Source organism: Haliotis rufescens, unplaced genomic scaffold (assembly GCF_023055435.1).
Source record: "Haliotis rufescens isolate VD_foot unplaced genomic scaffold, xgHalRufe1.0.p SCAF_56, whole genome shotgun sequence".
Taxonomy (NCBI): Eukaryota; Metazoa; Mollusca; class Gastropoda; order Lepetellida; family Haliotidae; genus Haliotis; species Haliotis rufescens.
In genome coordinates, this window is record NW_025964290.1 from 1,686,518 (window position 1) to 1,701,275 (window position 14,758).

Sequence of the window (14,758 nt, forward strand, 5' to 3'; positions counted from 1 at the left end):
ACCAATGTCGAGTCAGTCAGTCATAAACACACCAATAACAGGCAGTCGGTCATGAGTATACCAATGTAATGGCAGTCGGTCATGAGTACACCAATGACAGGCAGTCGGTCATGAGTATGCCAATGTCGAGGCAGTCGGTCATGAGTATACCAATGTAATGGCAGTCGGTCATGAGTATAATCAGGGAGCCTAGGTCATTTCGATTATGACATTGGTGACTTTATCGTGGAGAAAGTTCCAATTCAAGATGACATCATTCACAACTCGAATCGACAAGATGGCGCCTCTCTTCCCGCCCTTGCAAGTGCATCAGAAACTTTGACAAATTCAGTGCCCATTCTTGGGAGTAGTGAATCAGTGTCACAGTGAGATTTCATTGTGGAACCAGATGAAGCCGAATATGTATGTTCACACTTCTTTTGTCAACCATGCATGACACGACACAGGCAATCGCAGTTAGGGAACGGTGCGGCCACCATGTTGCAGAAATTCGTCGATTCGAACACATTGCTTCTGGACTGAGCTAAATCAACGAAGTTTTTGGAGAGATCGCAGATACTTTGATATTAAACTTTGCAGCAGATGAAGGATTGTTGTGGACAAAACGGGAAAGGGTTCCCAGATTGTATTTTAAAACTTGTGCAAGAAGTGTATCCAAATACCCCGAACACAAAATACATGGGACAAGTGTGGACCTGATGATCAAATTCAATTTTGTGTGTGAAAATTCTGTGAAGGAAAAGGAAATTCATAATTAAAGTTGTCTTGGAATATGTGTATTGGAGTTTTCGTTTATCGTAAGTACAATATTATCTGGATACACCTTATGTAGGTCAAAACATCAAGTATATTTCGTTACTTAATTACCAGTTGCTTATGTGCATTGTAATGTTGATACACGTGACATACTCATCTATTGTAGCCAAGCTGAGAAATATTGGTGCAACTTTCAGTGCTCCAAATTAGACCCCTTTCTAAACACTAGTTGAAAAATCTGTGTAATAATTTAAGTTTTTAAATATAACATTATTGTGATTATTGTGTGGCACTGATATAACCTTTGAATGCAAATGACCAAAACTAAACAAATATCTGTAATTTTCTGATTGAACTGAAAGAATCGTGTCGTCAAATTCGTATTTAAGTATCGTTAGTGTTACATTAACCGAAACCGATGTTCTGCTGCTTTTCTACCGTAAAAATACACAACACAATGCACTTTGACCACAAATAAACTGAATGTGTCACATGTACACATGACCATGTGCTTTGCTATTTATAGCGCAACCGTAAACAAGCTCTGCCCACTGTGATTGATGCTGACGCCAAACACGATCGATTCGATTTTTTATGATAAAACTACACAAAATTTATTGACTTATATCTAGATATGGAGCCATTTGTTGTATCCATGGTTTGTCATCCAAGCTGATACGAAGTGTGACGGTCAATGGTGATCTTATTCCCATATGGTTTTCAAAAAGCTTCTCCCGACACATGGTTGTGTTTACATTGTCAGTCATTATTCGAAACTGAAACACCGCCACCTTGCGGGCTATTTATAGTAAGTGTGGGGCTTTAAAGTAAAAACGACACATTATATATGGCTCTCAATGAGGAACCATTTTAGCAAACGAGCAACCCAGTATACTGAACAGCAGTGAACTACTGTAGCTGATGGTTTATAATACAAGCTGTGTTCATTACACATTTCTGTGTTCAGACTCCAACTGTGATAAGAGCAGTATCTATTGTGTCTAACAAAAATAATACCCAGGAAAGCAATCGTTCCTGGTAAGGATTACGACACACTCTACCTGTGACGGTAAATGGGACATCAGGGTGAAACATTTTATACAAAGGAAGAACAAGATGAAATTGGTCTTCACTACCATAAATATAGCTGCATCCCACCAGCTGGAAGAAGGCCTACATTGGATTCGTGAGTCTACTTTGTATAATAGTCGTATGATTCATGGTGACGAGGAACCTACAAGCCAATCCAGTATTAATGATAGAATAAATTGATGATAGAAAAGGCACTACATCTCATAGCAGTTCTACGTGGTCACAGGTGATAGTGCGTGTTTTTTTACAATGGACATACTTTACATGTACATCAGTATTATCCACTGTTGTGTAGCAAATGATGACTGAATCTACATGTGACTTCCACTCATAGTTTGGCTCTGCTACGTAGTTATGATTATGATTTTGATAGGGTATTGCTTAAAGCGTCAAGTTACACTTCTACCAAATCAGTGCTTCTGTCGATTCAGCCAGGAATTTCCCTAATTCTCACAGAGTTTGTAGCTATCCATAGTTTTGAATTCACGTCATTATGTCTCTTGTGTTACGACACAATTCATTTCACATCAGTTAAAAGGGGGTTTTAACCACTGACAACGTATATAATAAACAATCTAACTATTTTCATTAAAACAGACTGGTTAATAAAACTGTGGTTTTGTTATTTAGTGTCAAGTTTAGACCACACAAAAACATTCAGGATGGATCTTTATTTTGGGCAAGAGAACAATAAATACACACTTCATTTAGAGTTACTTTGAGCTACGTGTGTAATCAATGAAACATGGTTTGATTACATACTGCAAATTTGAACCAGTCTTCTGTCCAAAAAGGAAACTTACAGCTACAAGTTTCTTTCATCATGGTTTTATATTACGTCAGTTGTCTTGATACTCCGTATACAGTATTTGTTAATGTAACGGTATGGTATAAACCACTATGTGATTGATCGATTCAGATGATATGCTGCAATGTTGGACCTTTATCAATCAGCGAAACATGCATGTTAATGGCCTTGTGTAATGACACTGACCAGAAGTTCCTCAGTGGCGATAACTTGCAGCTTGGACCTCCAGCCAGCAATAACTAAACGGCAACGTGTCAGCGTGGTCTATCCTTATATAATGAGACAACCAAACTCACTCACTCCAGCCTGACAGGTCAATGTGGTAAGTCTGTCTTTACACAATGAGACAATCATGTCAAATGCTACTCTTTGTGCCACATGCACCTCAGTACACTTATATACACAGTTTATATGGATATGAAAACCGAATGTGTTTATCGGATGTATGTAAGAGACAGTTAATGTACATATTTGACAGATGGTATGGTCTATATGGACTATATATATTTATTTTGTACAAACAGCACAAGTCATCTCCCAGCCATTTACATATGGTGGACATGGCAGAGCACCACAGATAGACTCGACCAGGTACAGGAGATGTCCGTCTTTGTTTGCATGGCCTCCCTTTATGGATTCTGGGTCTTCATCTACACACACGTAATCACTTGAACCTGTGTGAACAGTGCCACCCCCGAAGAGGTACCCCTTGTATTCCAGATGCCACTCAGGGAAGCACTCATTCCTGGCAGGGACCATGACAGCACTCCTCCTGTGACGACTGCGGCACACCACACATGGAACATCGTGTTGAAACATGTTGTGCAGAGGTCCTGTTGATTGATAAGTTTCATACTCAGACCCATAGAGATGACTGCTTGATCCTGCTGTAGTATGCTTGGCGTAGATCGGAGGGTCAGGAAGGCACAGAGTTGTCCCAGGCCCGCCTTTGTGTGTGTAATGGCTTCCACCTGCATAACCTGAGAAATTTAAAGGAACTTTTATTCTGTGGGAAGACATAAAATCTTTATTAAATAGTGAAGTCATCAAAATGTCTTAGTTAATTAATTTTGCGGATCCCATGGCAAGGCGATAATGATTAATCAAGACTCGGTTGCTCATATAACAAAAACTAAACAAGTTCTATTTATCACTCTCACCCGTAAGCCTCCCCTTTAACAAAATATAATACATCGAAATTGTTGAAATGTACGGCACAATATGCATATATATGCATTTAGTCCTTAGGCGTGGAAGAAAAACAAATGACCCATTCATTTCTGTTGGAAACATCCATTTTCCGAAAAATAAGTTCCAGTCAAAGCTCGTTGTCAGGTGTGCTGAACGTAGGTAACATGTAAGTCACGTACAACGACAACGATTCATATGTAACATCTGATTTACAAATATTTATAGAAACGTTCTTCTTTCTCAGTCATTGATGGTATGCATTTTCAAATAACAATATGTATAATTTTAGGTTACAGAATGTAGAATTGTGGTTTTTACTACGATATTCAAAGTTCATCTCCCAGAAAAGCAGCCCTGCTACGTGAAAATGAAGTCTGCACGTTCCTTCGTATTGAGGTGAGGTGAGGCGAAATGGGTTTAACGTCGCGTCCAAGATTATTGCACTTATATAGCTACGTGCATGTACGTGTGTGTGTTTGTGTGGCTGCTTGTACTAGTCCGGACTGATGCCGCAGTTTAAAATGAATACCCCACTCAGACACAGTTTACAGACTCTGAGCCGACCAGTCCTTGTCATCCTTGCCGAGCGCCAGACAGGGTAACAACAAGTACCATCTTTTAACGTCTTTTGGTATGACGCAGTCGGGGATGGAACCCCGGACCCTCCGCTCTCCGGGTGGATACTCTACCATTAGACCACGGAGGCGGTCTCCTTCGTATTGAGACCCGTGAAGATCCGGCGTAGAATAGGTCTTCAGCAACCCATGCTTGCCGTAAAAAGGCGACTATGCTTGTCGTAAGAGGCGACTAACGGATCCGGTTATCAGGCTCGCTGACTTGGTTGATGCATGTCATCGATCCTAATGCGTGGATTGATGATCATGATGTTAATCACTGGATTGTCTGGTCTAGACTCGATTATTTAAAGACCGCCGTTATATAGCTGGAATATTGCTGAGTGCGGCGTAAAACAACAACCAACCAATCCTTCGTATTGATAAAGTCTCACACCAGCGGTCTTGTTGTGTTTGATAGCGTTTGACATTTGCATGAATCGTTTTCTTTGGAACCTGAAAAGCAGTGTTCAAGTTTAAGTCATGTGATTTGTAAAGGTGTCTTGGGCTGATTTGAACCCAATTAAGGATTTGTGGGATGCCTTAGACAGACGTTCACGTCTTTAACAAACAGGGCCACAGAAGCCGCAGCAATAATGTCAAGCTCTTCAGGAAGACTGGGTTGCCGTTCAACTAAGTGTCATCCACAGGCTTCTTGGTTCTACAGGCAGGATGTATCGTGGAGTCATCAGGCCAATGGTGGCCAATGATGGACTCACATGATACCAGGTTTCCGCAAACTTAAGCTAAGAGAGAAATTAAAAGCAGTGTATTTATTCAAATATTTATTCTTTTGTCAGTTAAGAATGTAACTGACCTAGTTTGACAATAAAAGATTAATAACAGACAATAGATTCAAACACTTAGTAAAGAGATAATATTAAATTGAACTGTTTTTGCCAATTAAGATCTATCAGTGAAATGAGTAACTAACTTCGCGGAGAAGACGCGAGAAGGAACATCTATTGAACAATGAAGTATCTCTGATCGACTATACTGATAGGGTTGCACATCTTCTTGGAGAGTAGGCTTGAATTAATAAATGTAATGTTTGACATGAACAATGAAGTGTCTTATTCTTGCTGACAACATTATGTTTGTGGTGATAAGTGCTAAATACATGATGCAATAAAATATCATTTTGTTTTAATTTTCTGCATCCCTGTTAACAGTAAAATGGTTTGACCAACGTGTCTACTTTGTCTAACTAGCAAAGTTCATCATCCCTGACTATACCTGGGTTGTCTAAATGCTACTGTTTACCTGTTTTTGTTTTAAATTACACGCAGCAGGTGTTAAAGTCTTTTACGATAAAAGAGACGAAACCGTTTCCGTTGAACAATTCCGACTATGTCATAAGCATGTGCATATGAATCACTATCAAACAGTGATGATACCAGTTGTCCGCGAAAAGGTGAGCTTATCCTGCCCCACCGGTGTCACCCGTCAGAAGTACATACAAAGTCGAGTCGAATGTTCACCTGAATAAGCTCGAGCACATATGGCAAAAGGAGGGAATTGCAGCAGGCATAAGTTTGGTCACTCATGTGTCAAATTTGAAAATATCCTCCAGATGTCAACCATCACACTTTTTGAAAGCTTCACTGATGCCTTGAATGTTGAGCCCTGATCAAACAACTTTTCAGTAAGAGTATCTTCGTGGAAAAAGCATGCTCGATTGCAAGCATTAATGGAATAAAATAACGATGCACGCGGGCACACACGCACGACTCTAGCAATTCGCTGTATAAGCGGTGAAATCCATTTTGAACACCACGTTAAACCCCGTTTCGCCTCACCTCACAATATAACTTCGTTGACACCAAAAGTCTACTTTTAATGGTAGAATAGAGAAAAACATTTTGTGGTTTCACTGTAGAACAAGGCTAGCTGTAGATTTAATTGTGCTAGATTTGGAACCGATCGCGAATGCGCAGCGTTAAATCTCCAAAATAAATACATTGAAAAATGTACAGTTACACACACTGTACACATGGGATTGTTTTCGTTGTGCGTACATGTCATGTAACAAAGTAGATTCAATACCGGCCTTTTCGTGTTAACTGCATATGTCCCAGCAAAGATCACTTATGCATGAGATGATACCATCCTATAAGTTAACTTCGATTGAACTGACACCCTGAAAATATTCAGATAACATCAAAAGTAAATCCATCTGACAAAGTGATTTACTCTCTTTTAACTTTTAGAAAACGTATGTATCGAAATGTTTTACCTTTATACATGACATCATTTCCAGACGGACATGTTGTCTTTCCCCACCGAGTGAACATCGCTCCTCCTCCTCCTACAAATACACAGAAAAAACACAGATTTCAATATTAACAAATAAATACTTGACAGGGAGAGACATGATGTGTGCTAATCTTTATGTGTGCTGTATTGGTAAAGTATGTAATGCATGAGTTGAAATTAAATGATTTCAGCACAGAATGTAAACAGTAGAATACAGACGAATGTGAACAATCACAAATTGAAAGTAATCATCAAGTACTGAAATCACCATCTCATATATACCTTTCTGACATCAAAGACTAAACATACACAGTGACACAAAGTCGTGTTTACCCGAGCTGCTACTTTGTGGAGTGGAGGTCACTGGCTGTAAAACCTTCTCCCCCAGATAGAGGCTCAGTAGCGACCTCAGCTCATGCAAGAACTGCCTGTTCGCTGAAGCCGAGCACGGAGTAATGACATCAGTTTTGTTTTTCGTCAAAGCAACACCCACAAAACTCAAAGCAAAGTTTGCATATAGTAATTTAATAAACACCACGGTCAATGAGTGAGTATGGTTTTATACGGCTTTTGGCAATATTCTAGCAATATTACGGCGGGGGACACCAGAAATGTTTGAAATCGAACCCGTAGCTCACCGCTCCTATTGGTATTACGATGGTGTTATCACGTTGATATCTTTACTTGGGATAACTACACATATCAATAGTAATGTTTTAGTTTTCAGTTTTAAGTAATGAACATTGAACAATATTCACAAGTATCCAAGAGCATGTTAGTCTAAACATGGAGGAATATAACTAATGTTCATCCTACACAACGCTTGTGTCGACGACGGGTTGGGGAGTGAGAGAGAGAGAGGGGGGGGGAGGTTTGGGGTGGTAGGCATTTAGCCTATAACTCCTCTAAAAGGGGCAATTAAGTTTCCAACTAAATCGTAAATAATCCGCGGACTTTCTCAGGAGTTTTGAAGAATTAAGGTAAAAGAACAAGACTTTTCCGTTGTACTGAATGTGAATCTTTCTAATTTACTACAAAACAAGAAAGTAAACACATGCGTGTATGCAAACGAAACGAGATAACATTCTGTATGTATATCTAACAAATTTATCTCTACTACAAAATGTTGAAACGTTCCAGGTATAAAAGGTAAAACAGCGTTGACAGTTATAGGAAGGGATCACTGAAAAGCAGCAAAAAACTTTTTAATGTACGACATTATGGGAAAGATCGGTTTCTCACTTTATCATTTTCAAGCTTTATCGCTTTCCCGCTCTATTACTTTCTCACTTTCTTGCTTTATCGCTTTAATTTCTTCCTTTATCGCTTTCTCATATCATTCTATCACTTAATCGCTCTATCCATCTATCCCTCTATCACTTTCTCAATATATTGCTTTCCCATCTCGTGTATCGATTTCTCATCTCGTGTTATACCTTTCTCGTCCCATGGCATTGCTTTCTCATCTCTTGGTATACTTTTCGCGTCTTGTGTTATCGCTTTATCACTTCATCGCTTTATCGTGGCCATAATTGAGGGCAACAAAGCTATGTGACATCTCGGCCATCATTAAATGTGTGAGTGAGTGTGAGTATAGTTTTACGCCGCTTTTAGCAATATTCCAGAAATTTCACGGCGGTGGACACCAGAAATGGGCTTACCACAATGTACCCATGTCAGGAATCTAACCCGGGTCTTCTGTGTGACGAGCGAACGCTTTAACCACTATGCTACCCGACCGCCCCTCATTGTATGCAACTTGTTGGACATAAGACATGCTCTTTCATCGTGCGACATGTGGTATGTGTGCAGCCTATCATACTGAGTATTAAAACCACGTGATATTTACATGTATGCTTTCTAAACAAGCAAAGCGACTTTGACATGTTGCCCAGGCGAAATCAACATAAATCAAGAGTGAAAACAAACTCGTGCTCCGAAATCTTCTCGTTTGAAAATGTAAACGTTTCAAACCTCCCATTTAACACCCTTTTGCATTTTCGGCTATTACAAGAGGATCCATTTTCCATAGTGTTGCATACATTGGCTGAGATTATGGAGAATATGCATGAGTTTAAATCATGGCAAGAATTGAGGAATTAAAAATATTTATGTATGATTGGAAAAATTAAGCACAAATCCTGACCTGTACCGCCGTGGCAGACGCGACATCGCGCACAGTGGTGACTCTATTTTGTTTTCAATATTCCTTGGATGAAATTGGCCACATTTGACAAAATACATCCAAAAGTTTGGATTTGGTTTTTGAATTTGTTTTGGATCGATCAATTGACAGAACATGGATGTCAAAGGTTGCACCTTGTTCGTGTTTAATCACAAACGATATAGAAACAGATGCTCACTTTGCATGTTAAGAATGCTTATTTTAAAATATTTGATTTAAACAATAAACAATAAACATTGACAATACGTGACTTGTCAAATCAATACCAACTTCAGTTCTTACAACCTATTAAATACAACAAGATATACCTACTAGTTGTTTGAATGCCCCTCAAGTCATTTGGCTTAGCTTCCTCAACTGTATATGTGTTATTGAATGCTTGTGACGAAACTACACAAGTACAATATTCATATCAATTTCTATAAAAGCAGCAGCTATAATACTCAACTCCTGTTAGGGGAATGAACTTTTAGGCAGTTGTGTATCTATTTCAATCTCTATAAAAGCAACAGCTGTAATACGAAATGGCTTGAATCGTGATTTTCTTATTGAGCAAGTTAGTTAGTTATTCAACGTTTGCTAAATTTCTAGAATCCATATCATTTTCTTAGTTTACCATCTCCATATGGTGATCCCCTGTGACAATTCCTGATCCCCAACAACCTATGATAGTCGTAAAAGGCAACTAAATGAATGAGGTGGTCAGGCCTCATCACATGGTTGATACATGCCATCATACCCGGAAGTCATGGATCGTTGTTCATGATATCAATCACTGGTTTGTCTGGTCCGCCACCATATAGTTGCAATATTGCTGAATGTGGCGTTCAACAACACACACAGTCCCCCTAAAATAGCCCACTAGTTCATATTCGTAACTTAATTACTTAATTACGACTTAATTACAGATTTTAAAAAAAGGTTTGTGCTAATACATTATATCATCGGTATTATTCTATGTTGGTAGTGAAAGGTATGTTCTTGAGCATTAGAGGTTAAGAAGTTAACATCTTCAACACACATATTATGATAATTCATAAAGAAAATTGAAACTATAGTCACCTGCGACGAGTTCCACGCAGAGGAGGAGGATGAACGTTGTATGCAGCATCGTCATTGACTTCATTCCACACTGATAGTGAAGGTAGAGTGGGAGACATATATACTCATCTACCAGGACCTAACACCTACTCGTGCACCATCCTTTAAAACAAATGTTACCAAACGTTACAGTTGATTGAAAGATAAATATCACACTCGAGTAGGGTGTGAACGATTCATTAGTCATATTTTTGACAGTTGCTGCTGACATATAGCCTATGTGTAACATGTTCAAAGTCTCAAAAAGTGATTTATGAATGTCTGCATAAAAACATGTTACGTTTGTTTCAGTGTATGAACCCATATAGCTAAATATAGGAAATCGGCTGTTCAAGCATTAGTAGACACATGCGAACAAAATGTTGACCCATGATGTACATGTTTACAAAAGTCCGTGCTGTTCATACCAACATGACTTTCAGTAAATACCCTCAGACAGAAAATGACAAAGCCTGATTTCATTCTCTATGGCAACGAATAGCCCAGTGCTTAAGGGGTTAGCTCGTCGCGATGATGGCACAGGTTCTATTTCATCCATGGCTACAGCGTGTGTGGCCCATGTGTGGTGTCTCCAGACGTAATATTTCTAGAATATTGCTAAACAGAGCGAAAATATATTCTCATTTAATCACTTATTCGTATCACATAAACATGTTTTAATCAAACCCTTACCAGCTACGCTCAATAATTCATGGTTACACCTCCAAATAAAATTCAAACCAATTCTTACATGTTTTTTCATTCATTTTATTTTAGTAAAAGAAATGTCATCAGAAATTTGTTCTGTACATTAAATATAGAATGTGCCACAAATGTATTTTCCTTGAAACTACTTTATAAATCCTTTGCTTCCTACAAACACTAAACAATCCAACATATAACGATTGAAATCCTCATTTTATTTTCTAAATTCTTTGCTCATATATTGTATTTGAGCTGGTAAAAAACTGTCATCCTTATTTTTTGTACATTAAATATAGATGTTTACATCAGTGAAGGTTAACTGATGCATGCTGAAACGTTGATATTATCTCCGTTTAGTTATTGATGAATGAGTAACAGAAGGTAAGATGAGACACTGATAGGACAGGCATCATGCTAGGGTGTAATTGCGACTGTACATTTCATGCTATAGTGCACTACGTGATACACATCTTTACACCTGGCCTTGATCGCTTCACATATCATGTATCAGTACACAGGCGTTAATGGCTGTGTTTACAGAACCAGCAAGTGACAGCTGTTGGTAATAGATGTAGCATTGCCTCTGCCCCAGCGCTGAGTGTGCACACCACACGCGAGTATATTTCTTCACCTTCGTGTATGTAATTATGCTATACAACAATAGTCACAATTTGTATTCCATGTGACAATTGCATGTCTCAATAACAAAACTTGAAATAACTCATTATGAAAAGTCTGAACAATATATCAGCTGAAAGTATCGTTGGAAACCTTATGGTAATGAGATGACTGCATATTCGGGAACTGTTGCCTAATAGAGGATGCAACATGTTGGCTAAATCAGCTGACACTACCGTTTAATAAATCAATAAAATATTCTGAATGTGTGAAATATCAGTTCATCATTCTGTAGTATGACAATGAATGCAAATGCATGATAAGAGCGTCCATAAACATACAAAACCATTTGTGTTGTTTAACACAGGCAGGGGCAATGTACAAAACATGAGGGTTGTATGCAATCTAAATCAATAGTTCACACAACTGAAAGATGTTTCAGAACAAGTGCATGTTGAAAAGTATCCTTTGACAGTAAATATCAAACGTCAACACCATAGAATAACCAGTCGCGATTATCTGACCTGATTCCATTGGGAGTGAAAGGCAAAATAGTTATGAAATTCTAATTGATGAATGAATGACACCACCTGACACACACGTCACACACGTGAATACTTAATTGTATGAGTACGACTGCCATGGGCATGTGTTTATGAGTAACTATTAAATAGTGATGAGACCGACTGTTAGCGTATCCTGCTCCACCGGTGGCAACGCCAAATCAATTGTTCAAATGAAAAAAACACAGAAACATATTGTACAAGTCAGAGTAGGGAAATGCATCGGACATCAGTTTTGTCACTGGATTGTCAAATTTGGAAATGTCCTCCACATGTCTACCATAAAACGTTTTGAAAGCTTAACTGAGCCCTTGAATGTTGTAACATTGATGAAACAGCTTTTGAGCAAGAGTTGAATGACCCTTTTTGAAACTTGGTAGAAAGAGCATGCTCGGTTATACCTCAAAAGTCGTGTATTGTCGTCACCAAGGACTGGAGCTGCAGGAATATTGCTCGACATGAAGGGAAAGTTGACTATTGGAAAGGTGAAGTCATCCGTCTTGTCATACAGTCTTGTGAAGAGTGTTTTGTAACTCTGAATCTTTATGCATAGATCTAAATAGTAGTGAGTGAGTATGGTTTTACGCCGCTTTTAGTAATATTCCAGCAATATCACGGCGGGGGACACCAGAAATGGGCTTCACACATTGTACCCATGTCGGGAATCGAACACGGGTCTTTGGCGTGACGAGCGAACGTTTTAACCACTAGGCTACCCCACCGCCCCGATCTAAATAGGAAACATATGAGGCGGTTTCACTGGTCTCCTTTATATCTAGTTCATGTGGGTAAATCAGTGGAAGGGAATTGCCTATTTGATTGTTATTGATATGCCTTGGCCAACTTCCCTGAACTTGCAAGTCCGAGAGTAAATTCCGATTCCGATTGCGATGCAAGAAGAAACAGAACACAAGAAGGGAAGATAAGTTAGAGCCCAGACATCTGAATGCTCACAGACGCTTATCATGCTATCAAAATGAACATTGTTCCTGTTACCCATTGGATGACGTGTATTGCATGGTTTGCTTCACTTTGTAGAGTGAGTGAGTGAGTTGTTGTTGTTTTAGCCGCTTTTATCAATAACACGGCGAGGGGCACCAGAAAAAGGCGTCACATATTGTACCCATAGGGGAATCGAACCCGGATCTTCGGCGTGACGTGCGACCGCTGTAACCACTAAGCTACCGACCATCATTGTCATACAAGATCACACATCTGTATTTGTGACTGTCTGACATCTGTGAATAAAGTCAGTGGTTCTATCACTTGTAGGATGTCCACGTGCAAAATATAAGGCGGAACATGCCATGGGGGTAAGACTACATTTAATAAGGAAGATGTGATATTCTCAATAGAATAACTCATGTATACCTTCCAACATTGCTTTTGTGAGTTGTTTAATAACTGTGCTTTGTATTTCACAAAAATTGTTTATAATTTTCAGGGCTTTTCATCTTTTCTGAGCCTCAAGTAAACAATTACACAATCACCGAGTCAGCAATAACGGGAGCTAACCTCCATTTGTTACTAAGCACAATCTACACATCACTTGAACACCATGCAAGCTATTACACAAACATGCCATTCTGGTAGATACCATGTCAGCAAAAACAGAAATAAATGTAAGGTTTTCAAAGCTAAACTTCATCTGTTACCAAGTACGGAGTCACAGTTGACTGCCCGAGTCACAAACATCCACACGCACATATTGATTTATACATCATTCTCCATCTGCCTGCATGAACATGTCCAACTATTATTGCTTAAGTCAGGCTTCCAATATACTTTAATTGAGAAAGTCACATGGCTCTACAGTAAATCATACAAAGTGATACAAGTTAAATCTCACCCACAGGTTCGCTATTTGTGTAGACAACATATGTTCAATTTTATAATATCATCAATATTCCGAACGCAACCTCTGTGTCACGCACCTGTCATACTAACAATATGCACTATTACAGCCATGAATTCAGCAGGGCTCATTATGAAAATCCGACACCTACTCAGTGGCAGGCTGTAAACATTACCGTTTAAAAAGATTGTATTACGGCGTGTATTCTGTGAAGTCTAATACATCAGTGATAAGGCAATACAGGGATTAGTAGAAACGAAATCATATTGCACACGCGTTGTCTGTTGGCTTCGTGGTAGTGACTGTAACTCTGTCGGGCCCTTAGATGTGAGATGGAAATGTGATTAGGATTTTGAAACTTCAACTCAATTCAAGAGTATAACTTTCAAAACTGTGTTTGTGGACTAACACGACAATATATTTACGCCTCGCGCTATTATCACTGACTATGACCTCAAAGACATTATGAGGTACAAAAAATAATATTGACTTGCCCACTTTTTTAGGTACATGCTTCAACACACAAATGCCAGGGAAGTCAGGTATCAACACACTACACTACTCGGTTATGACACACCAATGTCAAGAGCGTCGGTTCCAACACACCAATGTCAGAGCAGTCGCTTATCACACAGTTATGTCAGGGCAGTGGGTTATGACACATCAATGCCAGGCGATCGGTTGCGACACACCAATGTCAGGTCTGTCGATCAGTTTCATACCATTGTCGGGGCAGTTGGTTATGACACACCAATGTCAGGGCAGTCGGTTGTAACACACCAATGTCAGGTCTGTCGATCAGTTTCATACCATTGTTGGGGCAGTCGGTTATGACACACCAATGTCAAGGCAGTTGGGTATGACACACCAATGTCAGGAGCGTCGGTTATGACACACCAATGTCAGGGCAGTCGCTTATGACACACAAATATCAAGGCATTTGGGTATGACACACCAATGTCAGGGCAGTCGGTTATGACACGCTGATGTCAGGGCAGTCGGTTATGACAAACCAATGTCAGGGCAGTTGGGTAG

At 39.3% G+C, this 14,758-nt stretch overlaps 1 protein-coding gene across 5 annotated transcripts; it reads right to left on the bottom strand.

Annotated features, from left to right (window-relative positions):
* Nucleotides 1–3,143: 3,143 nt before the first annotated feature.
* LOC124126695 lies at nucleotides 3,144–10,029 on the bottom strand. Of its 5 annotated transcripts, none has more exons than XM_048385209.1 (4): nucleotides 9,965–10,029; nucleotides 7,063–7,206; nucleotides 6,698–6,769; nucleotides 3,144–3,636 (listed from the first exon to the last, which is right to left on the bottom strand). In XM_048385209.1, exons 1-4 carry the CDS (start codon nucleotides 10,026–10,028, stop codon nucleotides 3,164–3,166), a joined length of 753 nt encoding a protein of 250 aa, XP_048241166.1. In that variant the 5' UTR covers nucleotide 10,029; the 3' UTR covers nucleotides 3,144–3,163. The 5 variants fall into 5 exon arrangements, with proteins under 5 accessions (XP_048241166.1, XP_048241165.1, XP_048241164.1 ...); XM_048385208.1 differs by having other exon boundaries at nucleotides 6,698–6,763; nucleotides 7,051–7,206; XM_048385207.1 differs by having other exon boundaries at nucleotides 6,698–6,766; nucleotides 7,051–7,206.
* Nucleotides 10,030–14,758: the final 4,729 nt, after the last annotated feature.